The sequence below is a fragment of the Oncorhynchus mykiss genome, chromosome 16 (assembly GCF_057628025.1).
Source record: "Oncorhynchus mykiss isolate SJ-2025 chromosome 16, ASM5762802v1, whole genome shotgun sequence".
Classification (NCBI taxonomy): Eukaryota; Metazoa; Chordata; class Actinopteri; order Salmoniformes; family Salmonidae; genus Oncorhynchus; species Oncorhynchus mykiss.
In genome coordinates this window covers 66,837,662-66,856,805 of record NC_143037.1, presented here as the reverse complement: position 1 = coordinate 66,856,805, position 19,144 = coordinate 66,837,662, and the positions used below count along the sequence as shown (strand labels likewise).

The 19,144-nt window shown below is 43.3% G+C and overlaps 2 protein-coding genes across 5 annotated transcripts in view; both read left to right on the top strand.

Annotated features, from left to right (window-relative positions):
• The window catches only part of top1b (DNA topoisomerase Ib), a 28,847-nt gene extending 27,454 nt beyond the window's left edge, over positions 1-1,393 (top strand). Inside the window, exon 21 of the mRNA XM_036947541.2 lies at positions 192-1,393. Coding sequence (XP_036803436.1) covers positions 192-294 — 103 coding nt within the window. The 3' untranslated portion in view covers positions 295-1,393. The remainder of the gene's footprint in view (positions 1-191) is intronic.
• Positions 1,394-7,262: 5,869 nt separating this feature from the next.
• The window catches only part of plcg1 (phospholipase C, gamma 1), a 34,884-nt gene continuing 23,002 nt past the window's right edge, over positions 7,263-19,144 (top strand). For all 4 annotated transcript variants that reach the window (XM_036947538.2, XM_090203759.1, XM_036947537.2 and 1 more), the window contains exons 1-9: positions 7,263-7,773; positions 8,459-8,752; positions 12,568-12,720; positions 12,842-12,935; positions 13,059-13,106; positions 18,465-18,549; positions 18,671-18,754; positions 18,961-18,983; positions 19,063-19,132. In XM_036947538.2, coding sequence (XP_036803433.1) covers positions 8,536-8,752; positions 12,568-12,720; positions 12,842-12,935; positions 13,059-13,106; positions 18,465-18,549; positions 18,671-18,754; positions 18,961-18,983; positions 19,063-19,132 — 774 coding nt within the window. In that variant the 5' untranslated portion in view covers positions 7,263-7,773; positions 8,459-8,535. The remainder of the gene's footprint in view (positions 7,774-8,458; positions 8,753-12,567; positions 12,721-12,841; positions 12,936-13,058; positions 13,107-18,464; positions 18,550-18,670; positions 18,755-18,960; positions 18,984-19,062; positions 19,133-19,144) is intronic.

Below are 19,144 nucleotides of genomic sequence, written 5' to 3'. Positions count from 1 at the left end.
GACACACAAATATCATACCCTCCCCTGTTATTAACATGACTTGGGGGTAGGATATTTATGTGTCTGTAGCCAAAACAACAAAAAATGTGTCACTGTCCCAATACTTTTGTTTGCTTTCCCTCCTCTGTCTTTAGTTCTCTCTCCTAATGCCCTGCTCTCCTTCTCTCTTCCTCTCCTCCTCTCCTCTGCAGGGTTAAGAAATGGGACGTTCCCATGGAGAAGATTTACAACAAAACCCAGAGGGAGAAGTTTGCCTGGGCCATCGACATGGCTGAAGAGGACTACGAGTTTTAGATCCTGTTCTGTCATTTTATCCCTCCATTTTATTATTGTTTCATTTTAGAAGTATGTGTAGTTCATGTGATTGAGTCCACCATGTAAAATGGGGATCATTCTTAGCATTTGACCAGGGTCCTGTTTGAAGCATGTACTGTATCCTTCCTTCCTCCCTTGAATTGAACGCAGATCTGATAGGTTAAAGCAGTATGGTAGAAACCTTGCTTACACGTATCCAATCACATGCAAATCAGTGATGAGGAATAAAATAGTGCATTGGCCAAGTATTCAAACAGGGATCACGCCCTGAATCTTACTGCAGTGAAAAGTATAGTAGTGTGTTTGACCAAAACATGTTAACCGGACCTTTCAACCTTATCAGCTTCTGTGATTTTCAGCTAGCTAATAGAAGAACTGTAAATGCCTGCTTTTTCTATTGATTTATGCTACAATATCTTAGTCATCAAATATATTGATAAATTCTATATTTTGAAATATTCATGAATTAATCTAAGAATTCCCTAATGAGCAGCACCTTCATACCTTGTGGGAGGAAACAGAGCAGTGGTATGGTGTGTGTGTGTGTGTGTGTGTGTGTTTAATGGTGAATGAGTGCACCATATTTGATGATTTATGAACTTTGAAATCTGTATGAAGAGAGGAGAAGAACATGAGGATGATGTTTATAATGGATGATGATGAATAAGAAGCAACCAATCACTATGCTCGTGTAATTCTGGCACATAGAATGTGAATGTTTTTCATTGGTTTCATTTTGCTGTTTATTTCAGGGATGTATATATTTCTTGTCTGTTTTCAGTACGTACTGGTATGTTATTCTGTATTTTGTAGGATATGTATCCTTCGTGTTGTCACCAGGCCTCCCTACCTGTAGATAGATGTCTTTTCACACGTTTTGCTGAATGAAAACTATTCCACTGTATGTTACTTGAAGAAATGGCTATATAAAAATGTATTGTTTTGGTGCCTGTTTTGTGTAGATACAAATGACTGCTTGCTCTTTTAAAAGGAGCAAAATAGAAATGTGTGAGGGATATGGATTTTGCCAAAAATAAAAACAAAATAACTGTTACATAAAGATCTATCATTAATTAAAGATTTGAGGGTGTTTCTTTTTTTTTTGTACTGCTGTAAACAATGTGGAAGAAATATGTCCTCTATGAAATGATTGTTTCATGTGAATAAGCATTTACGTAACATTATTCAATTAGCATTATTACCACTAAGCACTTCTTTAGCATTAATGTAACTAGTCATTAGCCTTTCTTAATAACCCTTTAGCAATTTAGTTTTGTTTGTTGTTTGCTAATTATTTTTTGCTTTTGTAGATTATTGGAGAATAAAACATACAACTCATCACTCCACTGATTTCCTTCCCTGAGAGACTAAAGTTACATGTTCTTATGTCATGACCAAAACATCAACTGCTGAAAGATATTTGACATGAATAAGATCAATCATTAACTACAGGACCCATTATGGCAGTGATGTACTCTACAAAATATCCAGCAGTTGTCAGTCTCTGGAATTATACAGTGCCTTGCGAAAGTATTCGGCCCCCTTGAACTTTGCGACCTTTTGCCACATTTCAGGCTTCAAACATAAAGATATAAAACTGTATTTTTTTGTGAAGAATCAACAACAAGTGGTACACAATCATGAAGTGGAACGACATTTATTGGATATTTCAAACTTTTTTAACAAATCAAAAACTGAAAAATTGGGCGTGCAAAATTATTCAGCCCCTTTACTTTCAGTGCAGCAAACTCTCTCCAGAAGTTCAGTGAGGATCTCTGAATGATCCAATGTTGACCTAAATGACTAATGATGACAAATACAATCCACCTGTGTGTAATCAAGTCTCCGTATAAATGCACCTGCACTGTGATAGTCTCAGAGGTCCGTTAAAAGCGCAGAGAGCATCATGAAGAACAAGGAACACACCAGGCAGGTCCGAGATACTGTTGTGAAGAAGTTTGAAGCCGGATTTGGATACAAAAAGATTTCCCAAGCTTTAAACATCCCAAGGAGCACTGTGCAAGCGATAATATTGAAATGGAAGGAGTATCAGACCACTGCAAATCTACCAAGACCTGGCCGTCCCTCTAAACTTTCAGCTCATACAAGGAGAAGACTGATCAGAGATGCAGCCAAGAGGCCCATGATCACTCTGGATGAACTGCAGAGATCTACAGCTGAGGTGGGAGACTCTGTCCATAGGACAACAATCAGTCGTATATTGCACAAATCTGGCCTTTATGGAAGAGTGGCAAGAAGAAAGCCATTTCTTAAAGATATCCATAAAAAGTGTTGTTTAAAGTTTGCCACAAGCCACCTGGGAGACACACCCAACATGTGGAAGAAGGTGCTCTGGTCAGATGAAACCAAAATTGAACTTTTTGGCAACAATGCAAAACGTTATGTTTGGCGTAAAAGCAACACAGCTGAACACACCATCCCCACTGTCAAACATGGTGGTGGCAGCATCATGGTTTGGGCCTGCTTTTCTTCAGCAGGGACAGGGAAGATGGTTAAAATTGATGGGAAGATGGATGGAGCCAAATACAGGACCATTCTGGAAGAAAACCTGATGGAGTCTGCAAAAGACCTGAGACTGGGACGGAGATTTGTCTTCCAACAAGACAATGATCCAAAACATAAAGCAAAATCTACAATGGAATGGTTCAAAAATAAACATATCCAGGTGTTAGAATGGCCAAGTCAAAGTCCAGACCTGAATCCAATCGAGAATCTGTGGAAAGAACTGAAAACTGCTGTTCACAAATGCTCTCCATCCAACCTCACTGAGCTCGAGCTGTTTTGCAAGGAGGAATGGGAAAACATTTCAGTCTCTCGATGTGCAAAACTGATAAAGACATACCCCAAGCGACTTACAGCTGTAATCACAGCAAAAGGTGGCGCTACAAAGTATTAACTTAAGGGGGCTGAATAATTTTGCACGCCCAATTTTTCAGTTTTTGATTTGTTAAAAAAGTTTGAAATATCCAATAAATGTCGTTCCACTTCATGATTGTGTCCCACTTGTTGTTGATTCTTCACAAAAAAATACAGTTTTATATCTTTATGTTTGAAGCCTGAAATGTGGCAAAAGGTCTCAAAGTTCAAGGGGGCCGAATACTTTCGCAAGGCACTGTACATAGCCACATTCATATTGTTCATCAAGCTTATATTCAGGTTTCTGAATGACTTGAATCCAAAAATACAGCACAATGGGATAGTGTATCAGAACACACACTACATTTAGAGAAAGAGGGAAATGTAGTCCTGTCAGATAATTAACAGTGGCCAATCAGGGTGGTGGTCGCAATACAATTCTCAATGATCTTATGTCCTTTGGGAGAGAGGGGGGAGGTAACAGGTTTGCGTGCTGTGTGTTGTGTTGGCTCTACAGTTTCTGTCTGTGCTGTGTATTCCTGCTGTGGTGACCTGTCCTGTTAATGGGTCTATGTGTACACTCAGTTTAGAAAGAAAAGTGAAATGAAACCACAACTCAACACATGACATTGTCATCTTTATGAAACTGAAACTTGTTTGCGGTACCTCCTGAGACCACACGAGGGCTCTGTTATAAAAGCAGGTCAAAACTCCCCACACAATGACAAAAGTAGTCTATTACGATCAAGATCATGGCTTAAACAAATACTTGTAACAATTGTCATTGTATGTCTTGATAAAGATTAGACAAAGAGTGGATGTGTGAACATGTTTGTAGTTCCATGTTTTGTGGTGAGTTTCAGGCCACTCTATGGGTGTCATAGGAGTGTGACTTTGGCTTTCAGCAAGAACACTAATTATTTATGTACTTGAAATTACTGTAAATGGGATGTGGTGCACAAAGGACAATGTTGGATTACATTTAGTCAAAGAGCACTAGGCCTATAGCCAAGAGAAGGGCTCTGCAACCCTGTTCCTGAAGAGATACCCTCCTGTAGGTTTTCACTCCAACCCTGTTCCTGGAGAGATACCCTCCTGTAGGTTTACACTCCAACCCTGTTCCTGGAGAGATACCCTTCTGTAGGTTTACACTCCAACCCTGTTCCTGAAGAGATACCCTCCTGTAGGTTTACACTCCAACCCTGTTCCTGAAGAGATACCCTCCTGTAGGTTTACACTCCAACCCTGTTCCTGGAGAGATACCCTCCTGTAGGTTTACACTCCAACCCTGTTCCTGAAGAGATACCCTCCTGTAGGTTTACACTCCAACCCTGTTCCTGGAGAGATACCCTCCTGTAGGTTTTCACTCCAACCCTGTTCCTGGAGAGATACCCTCCTGTAGGTTTACACTCCAACCCTGTTCCTGAAGAGATACCCTCCTGTAGGTTTACACTCCAACCCTGTTCCTGGAGAGATACCCTCCTGTAGGTTTACACTCCAACCCTGTTCCTGAAGAGATACCCTCCTGTAGGTTTACACTCCAACCCTGTTCCTGGAGAGATACCCTCCTGTAGGTTTACACTCCAACCCTGTTCCTGAAGAGATACCCTCCTGTAGGTTTTCACTCCAACCCTGTTCCTGAAGAGATACCCTCCTGTAGGTTTACACTCCAACCCTGTTCCTGGAAAGATACCCTCCTGTAGGTTTTCACTCCAACCCTGTTCCCGGAGAGCTACCCTCCTGTAGGTTTACACTCCAACCCTGTTCCTGAAGAGATACCCTCCTGTAGGTTTTCACTCCAACCCTGTTCCTGGAAAGATACCCTCCTGTAGGTTTTCACTCCAACCCTGTTCCTGAAGAGATACCCTCCTGTAGGTTTACACTCCAATCCTGTTCCTGGAGAGATACCCTCCTGTAGGTTTACACTCCAACCCTGTTCCTGGAAAGATACCCTCCTGTAGGTTTTCACTCCAACCCTGTTCCTGAAGAGATACCCTCCTGTAGGTTTACACTCCAACCCTGTTCCTGAAGAGATACCCTCCTGTAGGTTTTCACTCCAACCCTGTTCCTGGAAAGATACCCTCCTGTAGGTTTTCACTCCAATCCTTTTCCTGGAGAGCTACCCCCCTTTAGGTTTTTTGTGCCCACCCTAATCTAGCACACCTGATTCTAATCGTAAACTTGTTGATCAACTGAATCAGGTTAGTCACAACTGGGATTGGATTGAAAACCTACAGGAGGGTAGCTCTCCGGGAACAGGGTTGGAGTGAAAACCTACAGGAGGGTATCTCTCCAGGAACAGGGTTGGAGTGTAAACCTACAGGAGGGTATCTCTCCAGGAACAGGGTTGGAGTGTAAACCTACAGGAGGGTATCTCTCCAGGAACAGGGTTGGAGTGTAAACCTACAGGAGGGTATCTCTCCAGGAACAGGGTTGGAGTGTAAACCTACAGGAGGGTATCTCTCCAGGAACAGGGTTGGAGTGTAAACCTACAGGAGGGTATCTCTCCAGGAACAGGGTTGTAGAGCCCTGGACTAAAGTGTAATAAATTACACATGACTACATTGCGTAAAAACACTCAGAATATGGCATATTCAGGCTTGTAGGCTACTTCTTTTCAGCAGGTTTGTGAGTTTGTATGCAAATGCCTCCTAATGCCACTGGTTGGCAATGTATTGCACAAGTACAGAGCCTTCAGAAAGTATTCACACCCCTGGCCCCTTTCCATATGTTGTTGTGTTACAGCCTGAATTCAACATGGATTAAAAAAGAATAATTCCTCACCCATCTACACACAATACCACATAATGACAAAGTGAAAACATGTTTTTAGATATTTTAGCAAATGTATTGAAAATTAAATGCAGAAATATCTCATTCACATAAGTATTCACACCCCTGAGTCAATACAAGAGCTTTGCACACATGGATTGTACAATATTTTAAAATTATTCTTCAAGCTCTGTCAAGCTCTGTCTAGATAGCCATTTTCAAGTCTTGTCACAGATTTTCATGCCAATTTAAGCCACTTAGGAAAATCTTGGTAATCAACTCCGGTGTATATTTGGCCTTGCGTTTTAGGTTACTGTCCTGCTGAAAGGTGAACTTTTCCCCCAGTGTCTGTTGGAAAGCAGACTGAACCAGGTTTTCCTCTAGGATTGTGCTTAGCTCTATTCTGTTAATTTGTATTCTTTAAAAGAAACTCTCTAGTCCTTGCCAATGCCAGCCATACCCATAACATGATGCAGCCACCACTTTATTCAAAATGTAAAGTGTAGTTCTCAGCGATGTGTTTGATTTGCAAACACAATGCTTTGTATTCAGGACATAAAGTTCATTTCTTTGCCACATTTTTTTTGCAGTTTTACTTTAGTGCCTTATTACAAACAGGATGCATGTTTTGGAATAGTTGTATTCTGTTTATTCTGTCATTTACGTTAGTATTGTGGAGTAACTACAATGTTGTTGTGCCATCCTCAGTTTTCTCCTATCACAGCCATCACTCTGTAACTGTTTTAAAGTTACCATTTGCCTCATGGTGAAATCCCTGACTGGGTTTCCTCCTCTCCGTGAACTGAGTTAGGAAGGACGCCTTTATCTGTATAGTGAGTAGGTGTATTGATACACCATCCAAAGTGTAATAATAACTTCATCATGCTAAAATAGATATTCAAAGTCTGCTTTTCACCCATCTAGGAATAGGTGCTCTTCTTTACGAGGCATTGAAAAACCTCCCTGGTCTTTGTGTTTGAATCTGTTTGAAATTCAATGCTCAACTAAGGGACCATACATATAATTGTATGTGTGGGGTACAGAGATGAGGTCGTCATTCAACAATAAAAAACACTATTATTGCACACTGAGTGAGTCCATGCAATTAATGTGACGGTTTACTCCTGAACGTATTTAGGCTTGGCATAACAAAGGGGTTGAATACTTACTGACTCAATACATATTTATGAGTTTGTAAAAATGTCTAAATAGATAATTCCACTTTGATATTATGTGGGATTGTGTGTAGGCAGGGCAGTGACACAAAATCTCAATTGAATCCATTTTAAATTCAGGCTGTAATAACAGAATGTGTAAAAAGTCGAGGGGTTTGAATACTTTGACGGAACTTTTAGTTCTCACTGACACTGACCAAAGGAGCGCAATAATTAGCTATGCTTAGTTAGCCTACTTATAGTAACAGATAATTATGAAAACAAAGTAGACTGAGGGGTGGAAAAGTAAGTGCTGTATCTTTAAGAGACCGATCTATCCGATGCTTTGTTGTACAGAGGGGTCGGATGGGGGAAGGGCCCGAGCCGTGCATGATACAGACAAAACTTGCTTGTGGCTCTCTCCGTCGATGGGGAACTGTGACAGGACGCAAAAGGAAAAGGGATATTTCTCCTCACGACTGAAGCGTACGCACACTGTTGGGACCACAATGATATAATCACGAAAAAGGGGAAGACGGGAGGACAGCCGAAGTTGGACCGGCGGAGATGAGCGGGGCCGTGATTGCGGCGATATACCGAGGTGTTGTTCTGCTATTGTTGCGCTGCTCGCGTGTTCCAGTTGGATTTTGAGACGGTAAGACGAAGGGTACTAGAAGGGTGACCTAAAATAAAGGCTATGGTGATAGCTAACTGGGCTTGTCTGCGTTGAAATCAGCCATTCTTCCTTGGCCGAACAACTGCCCACCACCTCGCCTTTAGGAAAATGTAGCACGGAATTCCTTGCCTCGCAGTGTATCCGCTCTCCCTTTCGCAACGAATGTTATTTTGTATTGCTTGTTACAAAACGAGCAGAATCTGGGCCCATGGAAATAAAGTTTATGGGTAGCTTGGGAAGGAAACATTCCATTTAGCTAATAGGATTTGATCCCTCAAACTGGCCTATCTAATCTATTTAAATGTGCCGCGGATTACAGTTAACCTGTGGATTTCCATGTATTATCTTCGTGAGAAAAGTGTTGTAAATGATGTAAATCGGTTTGTATATTCCCATACCAGTGTGTGATCAGCTGGAGTTGATTGGCGCACGTCTGTCATTTTCTCAGTCCAGCACCTGTAGGCCTACTGCACAAAATATCATAGCATCATAGCGAAGACTATTGCACAACATATTACCCTAATAACATAGGTTTAGGCCTACACCTAAACTCACCTAGCCATATTTCTAACAGTAAGGCAATATGCAAGTTTGACAGACCTTAGCCAAATAGATGATCAACTCCAGAGAATAGGTTTTCATGGGTTTTCCCCCTGTTCTGTAGGTATCCCTGTCTCTGTCTCGCCCAGGGCTGTGGAGATTGTTCTGAAAGGAAAAGGACAACAAACAGGGGAAGTGAACATGGCTGGGACCTCGGGCTTCTTTTCCAACGGACCCATTCAGTGGATTGAGAGTGACACCGAGATGAACAATCTTTACCGGGATCTGGAATTGGGGACCGTGTTGACTTTGTTTTACTCCAAAAAGTCCCAGCGACCTGAGAGAAGGACATTTCAGGTCAAACTTGAGACGAGGACAATTATCTGGACCCGAGGCACGGATAAAATCGAGGGAGAAAGTGAGTATGGCTCTCGCATTAGAAAACGTGTGCAATGCATAGGCTGCATGATATTCTGTTTCATCCAATGAATAGAATTTAGGCCCATCTTTGTCCAAAAAATATTTGATCACACTGTCGTCACTGTCGCACAGAATATGTTCTGACAGGAGAATATGATGCCAAAGCGGTCTGTTTACCTGCTGTCATAAACAGGAATGTTTTTACAAAACAACAAAGCTGTGAGATGCACAAGTGTCACACAATAACAAAACACTTGCTATGTCATTTTGTCCAGTAGCGCGTGATTAGACGTGTACAACTACGAAATTGCGTATTTGTTAGTACTATTATGAAGCAATTATGGGGTTTGAAGCGTGTTCAATGTTCAGATAATGGAAAAACCATGTCACATGAGGCCAGAGCAAAGCCAACAAGTGGGGCCTATAGCCTATTGAAACATCCTTATTTGGCCCCATTTGAACATGACCTACATATAATCTTGTCCCAGTGTTAAATAAAGTGTAGAAACGCATGCTGGATAGAAGTGTCAAATTCATCACAGGCCCTGTGTGTTTTCGTGAAGGGAGCCTTGTGCGTGCGCCCCTCACTCAGAACGGTCTCCCGGGTAGCAGGATGCCTCTCACACAGCTGTACTCTGCTCCGGATGCAGCCAAGGAGAAAGGAAAAAAGGTTTAAACGACCCCCCCCCCCCCTCCCACCACCATGTACCTATGGTTGTCCTTTGTTTGCTTAAATCCATACTTACAATAATAAAACCTTAATCTTATTGCTACATCCAACGACTGACTGGTTTACATGAGATTCAATGTGCACAGTGCACAAAATTTTATTAAAACATGGATTTCAGGAAACAAATTAAGGCACGCAACAACAAACACAGGTAAACAGTTTTACATTTTTGAAGTATGGATTCATAGCAACTTTAAGGAGTCGGAGGTTAATTTAGGAAACTTTAGTCTTTGCTCAACTCCATGGAGGAGTTTCGGTACCTGACAACGTCGTCATATAATATCCTACTCTTTGCGAGTGAGACGATATTGGCGAATGCGTCTCCTTAAAAATAGAATGGATAGTTTTTACTGGAAGTGTGGGATCATTTGGGAAAGAATCGGCGCCATTTTAGTCTTCCGTCCTATCGATGACGGGGAGATCAGTGGGTCTCTCACATCACCACTGACTCAGCAGTTTTGATGCTTGCTGGTTGCCTCTGAGGGGAAATAAAGATGATGTCCAGTTACCTGCTGTATGTAGATAATTCTCCCTAGTAAATTATCAAATGTCATTTGAATTGAATACAAATCTAATTGTATTTGTCAAATGTCCCGAATACAACAGGTATGCTTACTTTACAGCCCTTTCCCAACAATGCAGAGTTAAAAAGTAAGAAAATAAATTACATTTACAAGGACTACCTGTACCTAGTCAACGTGTCAATACCTCCTTAGTGATTGGTGTGCTTTTGGTCCCCTGATAAACATTTGGCATATCATAAGTGATGTAGTAGTATTCAAATTGTAACTGGTGAACAGCAGTTCACTTATTTGATGTACACTGACCTCACAGGAGTGAAGGACTGGACTAACGGACATAACGTTTTGGTTGGTTCAGTAACCTGTCAAACCCTAACCCAGCCACCTCACTGTTGCTTTCCCCACCCTCCCCGCCTACCCTTGACTGAATCTCAGGCGAAGGCCACGGCTTAGGTCTAAGTGCACCGCGAAAATTCTAGACGGAACCGACAGAGACCCGAAATGTCAGTGTGGCCGAGACGGTCCTGTCCCAAACACACATCAAGCAGGTGACCACCTCATCTCAAACACACCAGGCCTGGTGTGTGTTTGCGCCTTTATCTAACCACAGTCATAGCTTGCATCAACACACAAACATCTGGGTTTTGGTGTAGTGGTAGACAGTATGTCTTTATACTCTCAGCCAGCCAGGAACATGCAGTAAGGTAAGCCTGTTTGACAAATCTAAACTCTTGTTTGAACAGGTGTTACTGGGATTTCTTAACATGGCACTTGTATGTTGTAAGACTTGCTGGTTTAGCAAGTGTCACTAAGACTAAAATCCCCGTGTTGGCAGAATGTAGTCCGAGCACTGGCACTTGCACTCAGTGTGATCTGAGAATGTGGACAACATAGGTTCTCATTTGTGCCGATAAGCCTGAAGGCAGAGAGAGAATCGAGACACTCAGGACCCAATTATTCCCCCAGATATCTCCATGCCCTTGTTTAGTAAGCACAAATCAGTCCCATTAGAATCCCACTATAGGAAAGAGGGTTTACGAGACATGGATAAAGGCATTGATGAGGTGGCTACATCAGTGACGGCACACAACAGAATCCGAGACCCAGTAACTGCAGACATGCAGGCTGGCCTGCTTCCATTCTGTGTGGACCATGAGCTTCCTTTTGAAAGTTATTGTAGCTGTCACATTGGATAAGGTCTTCTGATAAGTGTAAATGTTGTGGTGAGATTCTGGCGAATACTCTTTTTTTTGGGGGGGTGGGAGATATTTAGATATACTGAAACCGTCTCAGATTTGAGAGAGAGGTGTGTCTGTAAAAATGAAAAAGGACAACCTCTGCAATACCACAGTCAAATATAGCCTACATCATGGTTGACTGTGCATTGGCCAATTAGTTTGTTCAAAGTTCAACAGCTCTGCTCTAACACTTCAAAACAAACTACACTTCGGTGTAGTTTGTTGTTATCCTCCCATGCTTTCATCCTCAAACGTGCATATTATCCCTAAAGTCAACAAAGATAGTTGTGAGCCAATGAGAGAAAGGTTAATGGGGTAGAGGGAAGTAAAATGAAGAGCAAACAGGGAGAGACGTGTTGGTATGTTAGTCAGGATGCCTCCTCTCCTCTCCCTGTGTAAGGTCACACCTCTGGCCAGCTCTTATTTCCTGGAGCTTCACAATAACTCTGCAAATATTTAGACTGACTTACATGTTCTCTCGAATATCAACCTGTCAGATTGACTTAGTCTCAACGGAAGTCGGCTGCATAGATGCATGTGATGCAAAGTAGATGTGTGTTTTGTGTGTGAGAGATTCTTCGAGATGAAAGAAGGTGGGTACATACGCACACACAGGCGCACAGACAGTGTAGGCGGCAGAACAGCACAGGATGTGTGGTTTAGGGCAGGAAGAGGAGCAGGAGCAGAGCTATGCGAGAGCTATGCTGTGTGTGTGTGTGACTATCTTAATGCCTAACTAACTGCACCAGGACAATCGGTGTACCTCAACACTGTCACTAACACAATCCCACTTTGCCACTGTCCGTAACTTCAACTCTCCATATGCTTTACAGCTCATTCTTCTGGCCAAATCAGAACTTGAGATGCACATTTCTACAGTAACTAGATGTCTTGCGCAAATCTCCCATTGACATGATTTATGACGAAGTTCAAGGTATGCAGTGTATGCCCTGAAACATGCACTGAATTGGGCTATTCAGGTTTCTGTTCCATGGCTTTTGATCACCATCTGCAAGGCAAAAAAGGAAAGCTCCTGTTCTGTCTCCTCTGAGGCCCGGTCGGCCCTTATAGTGAGCAGGTGTGTGTGTGTGTGTGTGTGTGGCTTGAGGTTGTGGTCCTCTGAAGATCTGTCCCTTGGCCAGTCTGTTGCAACAGTGTGGCTGGACTTAAGAGCAGTGTCTTAATATGTCATGCATTTGTAACACTCTGCTCTGCTTGACAATGTGCAAACTAAATGTAATTGGTGGATACAGTTTAGCTAACCTTAACAGACTGCTTCATGTTGGAGTGACTTGGCTGACCCCTGTATCTGTCCTCCCTCCAGTTGATATCCGAGAGATAAAGGAGATCCGAGCGGGCCAGAAGTCTCGGGACTTTGAGCGCTATGTGGAGGACTCTACAGCACGACTAGACCAGGCTCACTGCTTCGTCATCCTACACGGCACTGAGTTCCGCCTCAAAGCACTCAGCCTAGCAGGTAAATACTAAATACACAGCTTCCAAAGCCTTGCGTTTGGTCAGGTAGAGACGCACCCATGCCATAATATGGAACTTGAATGTCAGGACTTTGACGCCTAACCTTTGACCCCTCTCCCCAGCGACGTCTGATGAGGAGATGACCATGTGGGTGAAGGGTCTGACCTGGCTGGTGGCAGACACACTCAAATCCCCCACCCCTTTACAGATAGAGAGGTACACCTTTATTCGGTTGGGTAGGCTGAGTGGGCATCGCTTGATGGTATGTTGCAAATGGCTATCACAGCACTTTCGGTGTCGAAGACTCATTCTTCAATGTAACTCTTTTTTTTCACCCAGGTGGTTACGGAAGCAGTTTTATGCCGTAGATCGCAACAGAGAAGACAAGTAAGTTAAATAAATCAGTGCTTTTTTGTGGATATAAACTAAATACAGTACCATCGGAAAGTATTCAGACCCATGGACTTTTTCCACATTTTGTTATGTTACAACCTTATTCTAAAATGGATTCATATATTTATTTATACTCAGCAATCTACACACAATACCCCATAATGACCAAGTGAAACAGGTTTTCAGATTTTTTTTCAAATGTATAAAAAATGTAAAACAGAAATAGCTTTACACAAGTATTCAGACCATTTGCTATGAGCCTCGAAATTAAGCTCGGGTGTATGTTTCCATTGATCATCCTTGAGATCCTTGATTGGAGTCCACCTGTGTTAAATTCAATTGACTGGACATGATTTGGACAGGTACACACCTGTCTATATAAGGTCCCACAGTTGACAGTGCAGGTCAGAGCAAAAACCAATCCATGAGATCAAAGGAATTGTCTGTAGAGCTCTGAGACAGGATTTTGTCAAGGCACATATCTGGGGAAGGGTAACAAAACATTTCTGCAGCATTGAAGGCCCCCAAGAACACAGTGGCCTCCATTATTAATAAATGAAAGAAGTTTGGAACCACCAAGACTCTTCCTAGAGCTGGCTAACTGGGCCAATTGAGCAATCGGGGAGAAGGGTCTTGGTCAGGGAGGCCAAAAGGCACCTAAAGACTCTCAGACCATGAGAAACAAGATTCTCTGGTCTGATGAAACCAAAAATTAACTCTTTGGCTGAATGCCAAGCGTCACATCTGGAGGAAACCTGGCACCATCCCTACGGTGAAGCTTGGTGGTGGCAGCAACATGCTGTGGGGATGTTTTTCAGCAGCAGGGACTGGGAGACTAGTCAGGATTGAGGCAAAGTACAGAGATCCTTGATTAAAAACCTGGGTTCGGGACAAGTCTCTGAATGCCCAGCCAGAGCCCGGACTTAAACCCGATCTAACATCTCTGGAGAGACCTGAAAATAGCTGTGCAGCATCGCTCCCCATCCAACCTGACAGAGCTCGAGAGGATCAGCAGAGAAGAATGGGAGAGTCTCCCCAAATACAGATGGGCCAAGCTTGTAGCATCATACCCAAGAAGACTCTGGGTAGTAATTGCTGCCAAAGGTGTTTCAACAAAGTACTGAGTAAAGGGTCTGAATACTTATGTAAATATATTTCCATTTTTTATAAATGAGCAAAAATGTCAACCTGTTTTTGCTTTGTCATTCTGGGGTATTCAAATGAAATTGTATTAGTCACATGCGGCGAATACAACAAGTGTTGACCTTACAGTGAAATGCTTACTCTGGGTAGCCATTTTACTAGCTGTTCAGGAGTCTTATGGCTGGGGGGTAGAAGCTGTTTAGAATCCTCTTGGACCTAGACTTGCCCATGCCAAATCTTTTCAGTCTCCTGAGGGGGAATAGGTTTTGTCGTGGCCTATTCACGACTGTCTTGGTGTGCTTGGACCAGGTTAGTTTGTTGGTGATGTGGACACCAAGGAATTTGAAGCTCTCAACCTGCGCCACTGTAGCCCTGTTGATGAGAATGGGGGTGTGCTTAGTCCTCTTTTTCTCGTAGTCAACAATCATCTCCTTTGTCTTGATCACATTGAGGGAGAGGTTGTTGTCCTGGCACCACACGGTCAGGTCTGACCACCTCCCTATAGGCTGTCTCGTCGTTGTCGGTGATCAGGAATGAGCACACTGTCATTGGCAAACTTAATGATGGTGTTGGAGTCGTGCCTGGTCGTGTAGTCATGAGTGAACAGGAGGGGACTGTGCACGCACCCATGAGGGGCCCCTGTATTGAGGATCAGCGTGGCAGATGTTGTTACCTACCTTCACCACCTGGGGGTGGCACATCAGGAAGTCCAGGATCCAGTTGCAGAGGGAGGTGTTTAGTCCCAGGGTCCTTAGCTTATTGATGAGCTTTGAGGGCACTGGTGTTGAACACTGAGCTGTACTCAATGAATAACATTCTCAAATAGGTGTTCCTTTTGTCCAGGTGGGAAAGGGCAGTGTGGAGTGCAATAGAGATTGCATCATCTGTGGATCTGTTGCGGCGGTTCGCAAATTGGAGTGGGTAGGCAGGGTTTCTGGGATGAAACCAGCCTTTCAAAGCACTTCATGGCTACTGATGTGAGTGCTACGGGTCGGTAGTCATTTAGCCAGGTTACCTTAGTGTTCTTGGGCACAGGCACTATGGTGGTCTGTTTAAAACATGTTAGTATTACAGACTCGGAGAGGTTGAAAATGTCAGTGAAGACACTTGCCATTTGGTCAGCGCATGCTCGCAGTACACGTCCTGGTAATCCGTCTGGCCCTGCGGCCTTGTGAATGTTGACCTGTTTAAAGGTCTTACTCACATCTGCTGCGTAGAGCGTGATCACACAGTCTTCTGGGAACAGCTGGTGCTCTCATGCATGTTTCAGTTTTATTTGCCTCAAAGCGAGCATAGAAGTTGTTTAGCTCGCCTGGTTGGCTTGTGTAGCTGGGCAGCTCTCAGCTGTGCTTTCCTTTTGTAGCCTGTAATGGTTTGCAAGCCCTGCCACATCAGAGTGTCAGGGCCGGTGTAGTACAATCTCAGTCCTGTATTGACGCTTTGCCTGTTTGATGGTTCGTCGGAGGGCATAGCGGGATTTCTTATAAGCTTCCGGGTTAGAGTCCTGCTTCTTGAAAGCGGCAGCTCTAGCCTTTAGCTCAGTGCGGATGCTGCCTGTAACCCCAACCAGAAGCCATGGATATGTATGTACGGTCACTGTGGGGACGACGTCGTCGATGCACTTATTGATGAAGCCAATGACTGATGTGGTGTTCTCCTCAATGCCATCGGAGGAATCCCGGGAACAAATTTCAGTCAGTGCTAGCAAAAAAGTCCTGTAGCTTAGCATCTGCTTCACCTGACCACTTTTTTATTAATCTAATTTTCACTTGTAAGCAGGAATCAGGAGAATATAATGATGGTCTAATTTGCCAATTGGAGGGCAAGGGAGAGCTCTGTATGAGTTTCTGTGTGTGGAGTATAAGTGGTTCAGAGTTCTGTTTCCTCTGGTTGCACATTTAACATGCTGATAGACATTTGGTAAAATGGATTTAAGTTTCCCTGTTTTAAAGTCCCCGGCTACTAGGAGCGCTGCCTCTGGGTGAGCGTTTTCTTGTTTGCTTATGGCGGAATACAGCTCATTCAATGCTGTCTTAGTGCCAGCCTCTGACTGTGGTGGTATGTAAACTGCTTTGGAGAATACAGATAACCTGTAGACAACACTACCTACCGAGAGAGTTTATCATGAGATACTCTACCTCAGGCGAGCAATAGCTCGAGACTTCCTTAGATATCACCAGCTGTTATTTACAAAAATACATAGTCCGCCGCTCCTTGTGTGTATTGTGTGTAGATTGATGAAAAACAACAATTTAATACCTTTTATAATACGGCTGTAACCTAACAAAATGTGAATTAAGTCGAGGGTTCTGAATACTTTCTCAAGGCACTGTAAATGATTGAAAAAGCATTGCATCAGCTTGAAGATAATGGAGAGCAATAATGCTTTTCTTTCAGAGACTTTGTACATTTGGGTTAGTGCATTATCAATAATTTAGACCAGTATGACTAGCTACCTGCTGTAGCAAATAGCAATATAGGCCAGCCAGAGGCATTTTGGACAGACTAGGGATGAAAGTAAAACCATACAATGCATGCGGAACGTATTATTTTTCCACATTTGGTTACGTTACAGCTTTATTCTAAAATGGATAAAATTGTTCTTTTTTTCTCATCCATCTACACAATAACCCATAATGACAAAACAAAAATACGTTTTTAGAAATGTTTGCAATTTAAAAAATAAACAACGTAATAACACTTCCATAAGTATTCAGACCCTGTACTCAGTACTTTGTTGAAGCACCTTTGGCAGCGATTACAGCCTCGAGTCTTCATTGGTTGTGACGCTACAAGCTGGGCACACGTGTATTTGGAGAGTCTCTCCCGTTCTTCTCTGCAGATCCTCTCAAGCTCTGTCAGGTTGGATGGGGAGCGTCGCTGCACAGCTATTTTCAAGTCTCCAGAATTGTGAATCGGGTTCAAGTCCAGGCTCTGGCTGGGCCACTCGGGGACATTCAGAGACATGTTCCCGAAGCCACTCCTGTGTTGTTTTGGCTGTGTGCTTAGAGTCGTTGTCCTGTTGGAAGCTGAACCTTCGCCCCAGTCTGAGAACCTGCTCCAGCGCGCTCAGGACTTCATCAAGGATCTCTCTCTGTACTTTTCTCCGATCATCTTTCCCTCAATCGTGACTAGTCCCCCAGTCCCTGCCACTGAAAAACATCCCCACAGCATGATGCTGCCACCACCATGCTTCACCGTAGGGATGGTGCCAGGTTTCCTCCAGATGTGACGCTTGGCATTCAGGCCAAATAATTCCAGAGGAGCTCTGTCAGTGACCATCTGGGTCTTGGTCACCTCCCTGACTAAGGTCCTTCTCCACAGATTGCTCAGTTTGGCCAGCCGGCCAGCTCTAGGAAGTGTGGTTCCACACTTCCATTGAAGAATGATGGAGGCCACTGTGTTCTTGGGGACCTTCAATGCTGCAGAAATGTTTTGTTACCCTTCCCCAGATCTGTGCCTCAACACAATCCTGTTTCAGAGCTCTATGGACAATTCCTTCGACCTCATGGCTTGGTTTTTGCTCTAACATTTACTGTCAACTGTGGGACCTTATATAGACAGGTGTGTGCCTTTCCAAATAATTTCCAATCAATTGAATTTACTACAGGTGGACTCCAATCAAGTTGTAGAAACATCTCAAGGATGATCAATGGAGACTGGATTCACCTGAGCTCAATTTCAAGTCTCATAGCAAAGGGTCTGAATACTTGTGTGAATACTTGTGTAAATAAGTGTTTTCTGTTTCATTTGTAATAAATGTGCAACATTTTCTAAAAACCTGTTTTCGCTTTGTCATTATGAGGTATTGTGTGAAGATTGATGAGGAAATGTTTTTATTTAATCCATTTTAGAATAAGGATGTAACGTAACAAAATGTGGAAAAAGGGAAGGGGTCTGTATACTTTCCAAATGCACTGTATGCACAACTAGGGAATGAGCACAGCTTCATAGTTTTTGAAGAAGCTCCCTACCAGCTCCGGTTGGTGTGTGTACGTGATGTGGAGGTGTGAAGGAACTAACCTTTCAGCCACAGACCTGCACAGCTTCCTGGTGTTTGTGTGTGAGTGAGCACCCCCCCCCCCCCCCATTCAGAAGTAGCTTCCTCTAAGTAGTCCTGAGGTGAAGTCACGACATGGTACTCTTCCAGAAGTGTGTGTGTGTGTGTGAACATCTTCATTTGTGTGTTTGGCGTTGTGTGTATTTTAGGATATCCTGTAAGGATCTGAAGAGCATGCTGTGCCAGGTTAACTACAGGGTCCCCAACATGAAGTTCCTCAGAGAGAAACTTCCGGTAACATCCTCACACTCATCACATTTCCCTAATACCCCCTCCCCACCAGTGTGTGTGTGTTTCCAGTGTCATCCTAACCCTGTGGCAACATTGCCCCCTCTCCTCTTACTCTTTCTCTCAGGACTCGGAGTTGAGGAATGGAGACGTGTCCTTTAGCCAGTTTTCCCAGCTCTATCGGAGCCTGATGTTTGACGCCCAGAAAGCTGTAAGTCATCTTCAGCCATATCTCTCACCCCCTCTCTCTGTCTGTCTGCTTCTCAAATGGCTCCCGAATCAAGAGGCCTGTTAAAACCCACAGAGCCTCTGGTAGGAACCGTTAGGCCCAGCAGGCAGACAGACGGGAGCTGTGTTGTCATACTGAAATGACAAGGTTTATTGTGTTAAATAATTTTCTTTACTTTTGTCTTTCAGATGGAGATTCCTTTTCTACAGAGGTAGATACTCACACACCCAGCCTGAGCATCATGTTATACTGTAGATGTGAGTTGTGTAACACCTCTCTCCCTCTGTCAGGTTCATTGAGAGACCAGAGCAGAAGATCTTACTAGAAGACTTCAAGACTTTCCTTCTGGAGGCCCAGAAGGTATACTGGATG